Source organism: Vanellus vanellus (genome assembly GCF_965231255.1).
Source record: "Vanellus vanellus genome assembly, chromosome: 3".
Lineage (NCBI taxonomy): Eukaryota > Metazoa > Chordata > Aves > Charadriiformes > Charadriidae > Vanellus > Vanellus vanellus.
Window position 1 is genome coordinate 123,213,422 of NC_138907.1, and position 13,775 is coordinate 123,227,196.

Below are 13,775 nucleotides of genomic sequence, written 5' to 3' on the forward strand. Positions count from 1 at the left end.
GAGTTGAGGGAGAATATCTGCTCTCAACCTCAGCATGAAGTTAATGAGAAGAGCTTTGCACATCCTTGCATGTCTTCTACATCTGGGGAGGGAAACATGCCGTCCTGACCCCAAATATCTGAGACAAATCCCTTTTGATTTTTCTGAAGATCAAACAAGAACTTGATAGTGACATGTTGTGATTCAAAAAGAAATTAAAATTTTTGGATTGATTGATTGCATTTGTTAACTTGTTAAATAAACAGCACGTTGAAGCTACCAGCATGCAATAAATGCAGTTGCAAATTACCAGTAATTCACAGCTGTGCCTAGGAGATATATTTTCACAACCCGTTCAAACATGCTGATTTAGTAGCTGGTTGCTGCTTAGTTGGGTTCCTTTCAGGCAACTAAGCAGTTAAATAATTCCCATGTAAAATTATAGCCCTACATACCATCTACTGCAGCCGCACCAGGGTTTTACTACTTCTTTTCCATAATCCATAATGGCAGTTTATTCATGACATGAAAACTGCTACCTGCGTCGTATAAACCTTGTAATGCCCCTCTCTCATAGACCGAGCTGGGTGGCCGCACCAAGCGAGCGCTGGGGGACGGATGCCCTCTGTGCCCCGATCCCTCTTGGTAACTTAGCGGTCTGCTGGAGAACTCCACGATAGAGTTACATTCTGGATGCTTGGCCTCTGATTCACCCCCTCAGGACAAATCTTTGCTGGAAGTGAAGCTTGGATCGGGCTTATGAAAGCTGATAGCGCGTCAGAGTTCACCTACAATAGAGGTCTTATGCGGAGATGTGGCGGTTCTTTTTCTGAAGCTGTCCTCTTCTTTTATTAATGGGATGACATGCTCATATTCATTTATATACCTCATAAACCTCAAACTATAATGACTTGGCTTATGAAGAGTTCATAATTCAGTGTCTAATGTTCTTGTCCGTAACTCAAACGAGAAAATGATAGGCCAACTAAGCGACTCATTCTTTGCAGTAAAATGAGAGTGTACTAATTATTTATCAGTGTCTTACCCTTAATGTGGCTGAAGAAAGAGCTGATTTCATAACACAAAACAGGGCTGTGTAGGCAGTAACCTTTATAGTCAAAAAGGTTCCACCCAGATGTAAGCGATAAGTCAGTTTTATATGACAGCAAAACAGTAAATGCACGAATAGGTTCCTGAAGTAGTGCATATATATATATATATATATCTCCTGTTATTCACTGCCTCCTACAATGTTTATCTTAAATCCAGCTTTCAGAATCTATTTTAAAAAACACAGCATTTATATGAACAAGGACTCTGTTTTGCTTGGTCTTTTCTAGGGGTTCCATGGAGAGATTTTGGAAAATCAAGAGGGTTTTTTTTGAGGTGGGCTGGGTTATTCTCTCAATGGATACCTACAAGCACAGCTGGAATACCAGATGTGAGGTATTCACACTACAGCTCCAGCAGCTTCTGAGCGCTCCGTGTCAGGAGCAGGGGCAGGAATGAGTGTGAGGCGGTGCCTCCTGGGTGAAAGTGGATGGGGAAGGGACCTTCCAGGGACACGGCTACCCAGAAGCATCTCAAACCAGATGGGGTCAGGCCTGTTCCTGTAGTAGTTTATATCTGGGTCAGGATGGAAATGGCTTCAGGGCATCGTAGCTCCCTTTCTCTGTGTTGCACAGTTTCCCTTCTGCTTTGCTGAGCCTCAGCACAATAATCTTCGTTTTGCAAACTAATTATAATACACTACTAAACCCAGACAGTAATCGGGAAGGAAGGATTTAAATGTTTTGACACGTAGAGTCTCTACTGAAATTGCTACATCTAGAGTTTACCTTCGAGAAACGCAAGGCATGCACGACTTCTGAAGTGGGAGGTGACACGTGCGTAGAAATTAGGCACTAAAGCCACAGACTTGTATTGCTTAATCATTATGGCAGGATTTGTCTGACCATTATAATGTCTTCACCTGAGCTCATTAACCTGGGTTCCCTTTATTACCAGTGGAAAAAAGTAGGCACTTCTAGGGCACATTTTTTCTTTCTAAAATAGACATCTAAATAGGTCACATGCATCACATCTTACGTGTACCAATATCTCAAATCCTGATTTTATTTAAATATTTTGGGGTTTCATTAGCAGTATTATCACCTTACTGTTCTCATCGCTGGCAGTATTTTCTCCTTCCAGAGCTGATATATAGGCTCTAAATATATATTTATAAATTGTTCAAAGCGATTGCCTATAACAAAACAGTGTTTGCAATGAGGCTGGAGCTACAGGTAAGCTCAGTCAAGATGACCCACTTCCCGTTGTTTCCAGGAGCTCTCGTTAAAGGCAAAATACGTCGTTGCATGAGGTGCTCAAGCAAAACAATTTTTCAGCAAAACCAAAAGCTTATAATCATGTAGTTGGCAGTATGTTATCTAGGGATGCATTTTAGAGATACGGTGACTACACTTCGGTTTTTGGCAGATTTTTATAACTGTAATACATAATTACAACGCAGTGATTCTTTTTCTACATGTAAGTACACTTAGCCCATGTCCTTGGAAGTTTGCCTGTAGGCCTAAGAATAATTATACTATAAATGTTTGGTAATGAATGTACCTAGTCCAGAAATGACATGTAAAAATTTGAAATCAAAGGAGTAATAACACTTAATTCTCTTATAGTTAACCTTCCAGTTATTTGAATGAGTGCTAATTAGATCGAAAAACCATAAGCACACTTTTACACTAATTATAATGTTGATTATATTGTAATTACAGTTGCAACAGTATAATGAGATTGACTCGTTAACCATTCCAGTGCTTCGTGGAGTGCACACGGAACAGCTGTTGTGTGAAATTCCCGTAGAGTTTACCCAAAGAGCCACGGAGATGTTGGCTGCTACTGCTCTGGACCTGTGTCAAATGCCTAGAGGTCGCGGGAGAGAGTCAGAGATCATCGCAAAAGCACACAGCTAAGAGCACTTTCAGGATAGGCGAGTGTGTGATCATGTCAAAACCATACCCAAAAGGCCTCTCTGTGTCAGAAGGGGGAGGAACTGCCCATGTCAGAACTGCCCATGTCTGGGGGTGCGAGCTGCTGACAGCCTGTGAGCTGGAGCTGCGGCGGTCCCGAAACAGGAGCAGAGGGCGGCGGGGGCAGGGGTGAAGGAAGGGACTTTCCAAGGGCAGGAGGGCACGAAGGCAGCCAGATCCTCCAGGCAATGATGGCAATGGGACTCATAGTATCATACAATCATAGAATCATAGAATCATAGGGTTGGAAGGGACCTCTGGAGATCATCTAGTCCAACCCCCCTGCCAGAGCAGGGACACCTTAGAGCAAGTTGCACAGGAACGCATCCAGGCGGGTTTTGAATGTCTCCCGAGATGGAGACTCCACCACCTCCCTGGGCAGCCTGTTCCAGTGCTCTGCCACCCTCTACTATGAGGGAGGGTGCCAGGGGGATTGGAACAGTCTTTTTTCAGTGGTGCCCAGTGATAGGACAAGAGGGAACAGGCACAAACTTGAACATAGGAAGTTCCATCTAAACATGAGGAGGAACATCTTTACTTTGAGGGTGGCAGAGCCCTGGCACAGGCTGCCCAGAGAGGTGGGTGAGCTCCTTAGGTCCCTTCTAACCCTGACCAGTCTGGGATTCTGTGATTCTGTGTAATGAGGAGGAGGTCCCACCAGACCCCTTTGTCTTTGTCCGCTCTCCTCTCCCATGCCAGCACTCCCTCCCTTCACGCCTTTTAGCTGTGTCAGGCCATTCTGCTGCGTGCCACCTCTCGCTTAGGGTTGCTGTGTGGCGACCTCTGAGTCACGCGAGGAATGCAGGGCGAAGGAAGGGAGTATAGATGACGACGGTATGTCAATAGTGGGCTGAGGCCCTTGAAAGTTTCCTTCCGTACTCCATCCCAGTGTATCATCACTCTGCTGTCCTTCCTCTACAACCGGCACCCTGAGGGACACACTGAGAAATAGTTACGGGACCCAAAATTTTATTTTCCCAGGGCCTTGAAACTGCTCATTCTTCTGCATAACCCCATTCCCCTTCTTCTGCCCCTGAGCTCCATCAGGAGTGGTGGCACCACGGGTGCTTTTCTCACCCGAGAGCATTCAGTTTTGGCTTCTGTACTGCTTTGTACCGCACACAGCGGGTTTCGTCGGGGCAGAGCTCTGCTTTTCCGCGCACTCCTTGCACCCATGCAACAGCCAATGCACAGGGTGAAGAAATTAGCCTGCTTTTTTCCTTCCCATTCTTAGCAAAAAAAAAACAAAAAAAAACAAACCAACAATATTAGGATTTTGAACAGCTAGAAGCAGGACGAACACCCTTCAGAAATGAAGGAAAAAACATCACTGTTGCTTAAAGCAACGAAAGCAGCCTGCTGCGGACCTTCCCTCTTCCCCTGTCACTGGTGCTCCCAGCCGCAGAACAAGGGAGGGAACGAGGGCAACACTGAAAACAGGGAAGAGCAGAATTATTTGCTCAGAGAATGATCCTGCCGTAGGTACCAGGAGGTTGTCTCCTCCCCTGTGAGTTAACCCCACCCTCTTTTTTTTATGCTCTGGGCTATTTTGGGCAGGCAGTGAGAACTGCAGCTCTGACAGATGAGGATACTGTACCAGAGCACAGCAGCACTTGTTGCTCTGAAGAACCACACAGCCGTAACAGGGACCGCTTCTCTTCTGCCTTTTTTTTTTTTTTTTTTTTTTAAATGAGTGTTATTTATTTATTAACCTGCAAACTTGTTTCCTCCGCTGGTTTCCAGCTTTATCATTACAAATGATGTTTTAAAAGCTTGGCGAGAGCTGTTCGGAAGGGAAACCTACCCGCTGTGCAGTTGAAACCTCCTTTTGCCACTTAATAGCGGGAGATCGGCTGGTAGCCTTGGGGGTGAAAAATGACAGACTCTGTTCCTCCTAATGGGGATGGAAAGGACCCTGAAATTGAGCTCTTTGTGAAGGTAAGTTGCACTGTGAACTGGACACTGGTGTGACTCCCGGCTCAGCTCGGCGTCTATTGAATAATCAAACTTTAATTTTCTGGCGCTGAGTGGAAGCGGTGCTTTGACAGCCTGTTATCTCTTGCACACACGTTCACACTGCTTTCTTCTTCGTGACATTGGAATTAGGTAATGTTGTGGAGGGAGAGGCAGAGTTCCTGTGTTTTATTGTTATTTCTCTCCTCGTGAGTTTCTCCTGTTATTCTTAGCCTGCTGCCTGCAATGTGCTGTGTCCTAACTTTAGGCTGCCAGGTTTTTCACTAAGAATCCTGACTTCCTTCTCCATTTTTGGGAAGAGAGCATGAAGAGCTGAGGGGTATCATGATTTGGTACCTCAGCAGAAGCTCTCAGGTCTGAAACACTAATGGATTATAAAACAAAAAGGATTGAGATAAGCTGGCAGTCTTCTGAGTATTTCCTGCAATACATTTTTTTTTTTTCCTAAAAAAATGGAAACTAAATCAGTTTTTACTCTCAGTTTCCTCAGCCCAAAGCTCATTCTGATTTTATACAAGGGTAACTGAGAACAGAAACTGATTTAATGAAAATACAGAAAAACAAGTACACCTGTTATGTGGTAGGATTTCAGAATGTTTCAAATTGGGCATGTCTGTTGGTTTTGGGCTGTGAAAATCTTACCATTAAAACCAGTGGCACAATTCAAACCCCTTACACATATGACCTTTTTAATAGCAAACTTCATGCAAACTCTGTCCCAGTGAAGAGCTCAGATTTTTTGATGTTCAGAGCATGTTTCAAAGCCTCTATGTAGATTGAGGCTGAAATCAACTATGGCCATATAAAATGCAGGTGGTTGGTCTCTCTGAGTCTAAAGCATCCCTGTAAATCAACAGGATTATTATTAACGTGCGGGAGTTCTATCAGGCCCTTTGCAAACAGACTACAGAATGATTGGGGAAGCAAATTCCAGCCCCTCCCTTCTGTCAAGTTGAGGGTATATAATTGCTTTGTACTCCCTGATGGGTATTTTGGGTTGTAAGTTGACATGTCAGCCACATCCATGATGTGTATACAGGGCCTCTTCACCCATCTTCCAAAAACGAGTCAGTTCAGGTGCAGCTTTTCTGACCCAGCCAGCACCGAGGTCTTTTTCCCTCGCAAACTGATTTTACAAAAATTCCTTGTTCATAACTGCCCAACAGAGCTTAATGTATCAAAAGGGACCTGCATGGGTCCGTGCCTTTCCTCTACAAGTTGTTTCTACCAAAGTGAGTTTAAGGGAGATGTTTGTGGGCTAAAAAACAGGTTAGTGGGATTTTTTTTTTTTTTGCGCTCCGTCATCACAAATGTATTCTGGAATACAAACCTTTAACTACTGCTATGTTTTAGTGCCCACACTATTTTACTGAGGCTGATACGGTGGTTTGTGATATACGGTTCTTTGACTGCATCAGCTGTTAAAGTGAAGGTCATTGCCCAGATTCAGTGTGTGAAGTTCTGAATCCACAAGTTACTGGAAAAATTTGCGCTGCATTCAAGTGAGCCATGCCATCCCCTGAAGATTTATAACTCTAGAAAGAACATTTTTAGCAATATGTGATTTCCTGCATAATGCATGTTACAGAATTGCGTAGAGAGTCTCACATATATCTCGTAATTTGCAGAGCCAGAGCAGAAGAATTAATCGGTATCTTCCCGGAGACTTTCCACTTAGGTTGAAAAATTGTAATTCTTGATGTTTTGGAAAGGTGCCATTAATATAATTAAAAATCTAAAAGGTTGTATAGTAAAGCATGTAACCAGAGTATTAAATTATACAGCTCAGAAGTTGTGAAATAAATAAGAGAGGAACATCAAAAAAGAGAGGTGCTAGAAGATGAAAAATAGGAGCATATAAAAGAAATACAAACAGGTGAAAACTTTGCCGGAGCGTGAAATTTAAAAGAACAGCGTATTAGTGAGGGCAGATAAACAGGAAGGCTGATCCAGGAGGGAGTCTGCAAAGGATGAGGCGCTTGCTCTGTTTTCAGACAGGAAAGAAGAACAGAAAGGTGGCAACTTCTGGATGAGCATGAGATGCTGGGACAAGCTGCAAATCTAAATATACTGGACTACACTTGAGGGAAGTTCTAATAACCAGTGATGTTGGGGGTCAACGAGCATTTCATCATTTGGTTCTTGTGGTGCTAATATTTCACTTGAGGAAAAAAGTTCTACTCTGCATCCTTGAGTGAACACACAGCCAGAAAATGCGGAGATTGGTGAGAAAAATGTAGGGCAGTAGATGTAGCCTGGAGAGAAAACTGTATCTTCTACAAGCACAAATAAAGCAGGGAGGGCTGGTTTTCACCAGCCATAGAGTCTCTAATAAAAGCAGTTTCTGTCTCAGGTTAAAAAAAGAAAGGTGTTACACAATTGCTCTATTTCCTTTTTCTATTTAACAACCAGGAGAGCAGGAGCCTTAGAAAGACAAGTAGGGAGATGATTGTAAACAGCAGAGCCGTGCTGTAACCTAATGCAGGTCAGCTATCTCCCGCGCTGTGCCATGGGCTGGGCACCGCCAGGACACGGCTCGCTGCGCTGCCGTGCCACGGACAGGCTGAGCGGTTATCTCACCTGTGTGTTATCGTCCCCATTGATTCTACTCTTTTTCTAACGGTGCCCCGAGGTGGATTCTGCGAGATGTTTTTTTCTTCAGGGAGTCTTGGTTCTTGCAAGGTGTTTGGTTGAGAGTAAAAACTCCCCCAAAAATCTGGGGTAGGACACAAAAGGACTGATGGTGAGAACGGGCAGAGGTGAGGAGCGGTGAGGTCCGCCGGGGCGATGGTGCCGCCTTAATCAGATCTGCAGGTTGTGTAAGCAGGCCTTTTGTGAACACTGAAACTCTCCGGCAGCAATTCCCCCTCTAAACTTGTTTGACGAGGAATGGGAAGAGGCTGCCAGAGAAAAAGGCTCGATAGGCGGTAGCGTGAGACGCTGGCAGCAGCTTCGGGGGAGTGAGCATCGGGAGGGAGCTTAGCCCAGCTTGGGGTAACTCAGGTTAATTTTAATTCTTTGTGTGCTGGAGAAGCAAAGTGCTTCTGTATAAACGACACCCCGATGGAAGGTATATTTAGCTTTTTTCTGGCGGTCTTGCACCTGTGTACTTGAACATAATGACTAAACTGAAGTGGTGCTCTTTTTATATACAGATTATTAAAATCCATACGGGAGGATCACAGAGCTTTTATGGCTTCCTTCTGTTTGCAGTGGAAACAGGTGTTTGGATGTACATTCCTTGCATTTCAGCATTAAAGTGGTGCCTAATATCTACAAAGTTAATTTGAAGGGAAATACGTTGTATACATGGGAAACAAAGCATGAGACAGACAAGAATGGAGAGTTGGACTGTGCATTTGCACGGCTCAAAATAAGTGCAGTCTAGAAAGCAAGCGAACCACACAAACGGTCCAAAGTATATTTGATTTAAAAAATCTTCCTGCTTTAGAAATACTCTGTAACAAGATATATAATCCGTGTTTCTGACAATGCAAAGACAGTAGTATTGTCATGGCAGTAGGAGAATGAGTAGTGAGCTGGCGGGTTTCTGCAAGGTGTCATTGTGGTATTGAGTGATTAATATTCTGGATATGTTCATCAGCTCAGGTGCGCAAAGAGCTTTTACTTAAAAGGTGTAAGGCTTTACTTCACAAAGTGTTTAACCACAGTGGCGCTGAACACCCACGTAGAGAAAACGAGAAGGTGCTTGCAAATGTAAGAAGCAAGAGAGACCTCTCAAAGGCCTTGATCTTCTGCACTCGCTGACTCATACATCGAACGTGTTCCCGTCTGCCAGCGGAAGGCATAAAGGCATAAGATGCACTGAACGCTCTCAGCCCATTCCTCCCATTAGGAGCTGAGCGTTGTGCATGACCAGGCACAGTGATGGTGTATTTGCAATGTCTCGGGGACACGGTACCAGCCAGGGTAAGGTTCGAGGACTAACAGCATCCAAGTATTTGCAGGGACCCGTGCAGTCAGTTCTTGTTAGAGGATTATCACAAAGAAAAGAGGTTAGTGCTGGTGTGCTCGCAGTCTCCTGGGGCAGCAGACGTGCAAGGAACCTCTGAGCACTTTGTCATCTCCAATGGTTTTATTTCTGAGAGTTTTAGGTGTCTGTTAGGAATATGTTTAAAAGCGATGGCAAGATTTGGCACCAAACTGACTGTTCCTGAATGAGTCGGTCAGTCAGAGAGCCAGGACCAAGCAGTCATCCCGCCGATTTAGTGTGCTCCGTCAAAAACCCAAGAGTCACTGCTCTCAGGAAGGTGTAGTTGCCTTTCTCCTCTCCTTTGGACAGAATTATCCTGGAAATTATCCCAGGGAGGTGCAGGATTTTTATGGCCTCTGCGGTTTCTTTTTTTGTGAGTTTTCTGCCAAAGGGTGATTTCAGACTAACCCTGGTTCGGATTTTGGTGAACTGCTGCCATGTAGCCTTAAAGGAAGATAAAATGTTACTTCAGGTACAAACAATCATTCCCCACTATTAAGGTTTATGTGGTTTTAAGGTAAGAGAGTCAGTCTGATAAGAAAACTGATTTCAGTTTCAGAGTTTCGGGGTTATCAAAACCAATAATGGCTTTACAAACTGGGAGAAAGAACTTGTCAGGAACCTTTTAACCCATTATAACAATACAGATGATGTAATTTATTTGATTCATAGACTGCCCTTGATAAGTATTTTGATGATGAGTAGAAATCACAATCAGATCTGGAAGGTATGGAGTCCATTTCTGTTTCTTGAGCGTTGTGGATATTTTACTGGGTATCATGAACTCAGCTTTTGGTTTCCATATAAAGTCATTCCTGTGTTCAGCAAACTTTCTATGTAAAGAGGAAATAATAAAGAGAGAAAAGCTCAAGGAAGAATAATTATACTGAAACATCTGGTCCAACCTGTCCTGGTGGTCCAAGACTCGCAATAACATTTTTTGGATCCTTGGTCATGAGGTTGGCCAAGACTTTCGCGTTTCCAGGGACACTTAGTCACCCTACAAAGCAGACACATACAGAGTGTGCAGCCTCTGGCACTTTTCAGCTGTCACCCTGCATCTTGTCTTCATTATGGATCTTGAATTTTTCATCCATTCGGAGCGGTCAAGCAGGTGATGAGCACCACAGTTCATGTCTCTTCCAAACTTATTTTGGTGAGGTGGTGCATGATCAGCAGCCTGAATAAGTCTCCTCTTCTGTACTGGCCTTGTGAATCACTATTCAAATTACCAAACTTACAAGGTTTACTGGTAGTCCGAACACCAGCATATATACTGGGAGGAAAATAGTTTTAGAAGGCTTGTTTAAACATCTATAAACACCCTTCATAAGCTCCACGTAGGGAGACTCAGGTATTTCACCATAATTCTGGCTCAGTTCCTCTCTTGCTCAGTTCTTTTCAAATCAGGAGTGACTCCGTTGAAGCCCATAGACTTTATATGTATATAAAATGGGCACAAGAACAGAGTCAGGCCTCCTAAATTTAAATCACACTGTTTAAACAAGAAACTTAACAGTAACTTGCTATAGACCCAATTAAATTAGGGAAATGCTACCTGGACTGGCGGGTACTTCTTTGGTCTTTTTAGAAAGCATTTTTCAGTAAATAATAAAAAGAATAGTTGAGGGAAAAGCATCCATCTTGGAAAGATCAAATTTTGCTTTAATCTTATCTTGTTAAAAGAAAATAATTGCATAAATTAACAGATAGCTGCCTAGCAAATGCTTTAAAATTCCAAGTTGCTTGTTATTACTTGTGATGAAGAAAAGCAATACTCTAAAGAAGCCGGAGCCTGAGTTATACAACCCAGAGCCTCTACGTCTGCGCATCTGTTTTCTCTCTGAGGATTTGCAGATTTGGTTTTGCGTCAAGACAAGTGCCTCATTGGTGGGAATAGTAGAGATGGGCAGTGAATAGTTTAAGCAGGCCAAATTTACAAAAGGACTTGGCAGGGATATAATCGCTATCCCTGCCGCCTTGAACCTGGTCTGGAAAGTTTTCAGGATTGACTGGGAAACTGGATCTCAAGTTAAGGAGGGATTTTCATCTATGTCTCGTTCTGCCTAAGTTCATGATCTAATCATTAGTTCATGGCTAAAGGTCAGTGACACCTGTGTCTGCCATGGTTCTTTTTTTTTTTTTGGCTGTGATTGGTTGCTTTTTATTGAACTTGATGGCATCAATGTCTATGTCAATTGTGATCAAAACATTTGCTCAAAATGAAACATATTCAAATGCTTTGTTGCATATGCATAACTTTATTTCTTCAAACGCCTTTAGTTCGAATAGTTTGAATGGATAAGAACTCAGAAACATTCAGGACGGGTCATATCGCATGGCCATAAAAGCCAGTCAGGTTTGTCCTGCTGAGTTCAGTGGCAGCAGAGTTAGGCCGGCTTAAATGTGTTTGACATGTTGTTTAAACTCCACCTACTCATTCCTTCCTTTATTCCAGCTTTTCTGAGCCGCATAGTCCAATCAGGTAAATACAGTGTTTTAATTCTACCGTGAAGAACAGGTGATATTCATAATTGTTATTGCTTGTACTTAGAAATAGTCTCCGGTATGCTTTGGGTGCTCTATGTTTAGCTGCAGATAGCTCTTTTTCCGTCTCTGGCAGCACATGTCTCGTCAGGCTCACAGGTTGTTGTGTCATGGTTCAGCGATGACAGCGAAGCTCCAGTAAGTGTCCCCAGGAAATTTTTATCGGCAGTATATGGCTCTGCTGTGGCTCTTCCAGAACAGTAAATGTCACAGAGATCGTTTGACATAGCATCCCAAAAATATACAGGGATACTTTCCAAGAGAGCCAGTAGGAAGTACGTCTGCCTCTGCTCCACAGTTAAATGTTGGTGTAAGTTCACCTGGCTATGTCAAATATATTTTGATGGAAGGCTGTGTAAGGATTGTTTAGGATAACATATTGATCATTACAGCAGCAATATTACTTAGTTCTTATAAGACACATAATTCTTCCAAATCTGGCAGATATCAGCAAAATAATCCCAGCAATGCTGCAAAGAGGTAACAGAAACACTAGAATTCCCATTTTGCAGCTAAGAGCTCTGGTAGAATATTTTTCAAATTATGCTTTTTTAAGAGTCAGGTGTTACGGGGCTGTGAGTTTGTGTGTTACTTTTATACATGAATAAAAGAAGGTTTCAATTATACTTTTTTTTTCCAGCAAAGGCTGAGTCAAAGTCATAGGGAGAATCAGTTGGCATGAGAAAAGTTTTGGTTTTGTGCTGGATTCATACTGTATTCAAATCTATAATTGTTACTTGAAGTAGGAAATCAGAGCAAGTACCTAAAGTGCTATAGTAGGTGTTCTGAAAATAGCTTTAAGTGGTTTAATTGACACAGTAAAGTTTAATGCTGACAAAGTCCAAAATAGGTCCTTGTTCCTTTCCCTTCCTTGCCCTTTGCTCTCCTCATTTATTTGCACTTTTGTATTGCTGTCATGCACTAAAACTCATCGAGATGCGATAACAGTGATATATATGTACATCTGGAGCTCTGAGTTAAAAAAAATCTTCGATTTTTGTAGGTCTGATGAGTTTAATCAGCGTCATGTATTCCTGGTGTGATTTTTTTATATTAGACTTAAGGGTTGGAATTTATTACAGTGGAACAAAAGTAATTCAAAATGCATTCAGCTGTGTTTTGAAGATCCAAAGCTGGTAATTTTATCTAATAATACCTAAGGGTAGAACTTTCTGTAACTGGTTACATTTACAGCATGTCATTGCTGTTTGCTACACAACTTGATTGCAAAGTTCACACATAAGTGTAGAACAGGTCCACAGGATGTTTTCTCTGACTTTGTTAAATTAAATGATTTTTTGTAAATGAGTATTATTCTGTCCCTCTCAATGATAATTTCAAGACATCCTTTGGAGTGTTTATGATTTTACCCTTCTATCTGTATCCTTTTTTAATGGCCTTTTTACTGGCTGAAGTGGATCTTCCATGACGTGACAGATTCTTCTTCGATTCAGTGACCCTGGTACACCACAGAAATTGCGTGGCTACGGTGTCGTAAGAGAAGATGTGTTAGGCAGGAACACGGAGCACCTGCGATACAGTTCTGTAATGCGCCGTAGCGAAGTTTTGCCATGTTAAAATGGCCTCAAGTGTTGTTAAAATCCAAATCAACACATTTTCTACTTTCCATTCAGTGTTTCAGTGCTTTATCTTAATACAGAGTGGAAACTGATTATTTTTTTTTGTCTAGCTCTAATCAAAATATGAAAAGGTCCTGCCATGCGAGGTCTGCAACATTTTAAGCTCAGTAATATTCCTGGGTTACGACCCAAATTCTTGGGAGACTTTATTTACTTTTTTTGCTTTTCTGCCTCCTTCAGTGACCCAAGGCAAGTTATTCAGGCTCTTCTCACCTTGATAAAATGCTGATATCGGTCCTTCTCCACCAGATGTGGACTCATTGTGGAAGCAGGAAACATTCTTCAACCTTATCCCCAGCAGAGCATCCTGAACATCGCTTAAAAGAGTAGAGAAATACACGATGCCCCATCCCTGGAGGTGTTCAAGGCCAGGCTGGATGGGGCTTTGAGCAACCTGGTCTAGTAGGAGGTGTCCCTGCCCATGGCAGGGGGGTTGGAATTAGATGCTCTTCAAGGTCCCTTCCAACTCAAACAATTCTATGACTCAATGAAACCTGAAGAGAAGAAATAATCTATGGGATCAAGTCTATGATATAGAACTGTCGCCTTACAAAGTATATTGAAAATCTTGATTTCCTGGACATAAAAGAAATCAAACCAGAGGAAATTGGA

The 13,775-nt window shown here is 42.6% G+C and overlaps 1 protein-coding gene across 2 annotated transcripts in view; it reads left to right on the forward strand.

Moving 5' to 3' along the window:
• CLIC5 (chloride intracellular channel 5) overlaps positions 1-13,775 on the forward strand; it is a gene marked incomplete at its 5' end in the record, with an annotated part of 80,076 nt that overhangs the window by 17,953 nt on the left and 48,348 nt on the right. The window contains one exon of one of the 2 annotated variants that reach the window (XM_082480905.1): positions 4,884-4,946. The exons of the other annotated variant lie outside the window; for it this stretch is intronic. Coding sequence (XP_082337031.1) covers positions 4,884-4,946 — 63 coding nt within the window. Of the gene's footprint in view, positions 1-4,883; positions 4,947-13,775 lie in introns of those variants that run through there. 2 annotated transcript variants of the gene reach the window in all.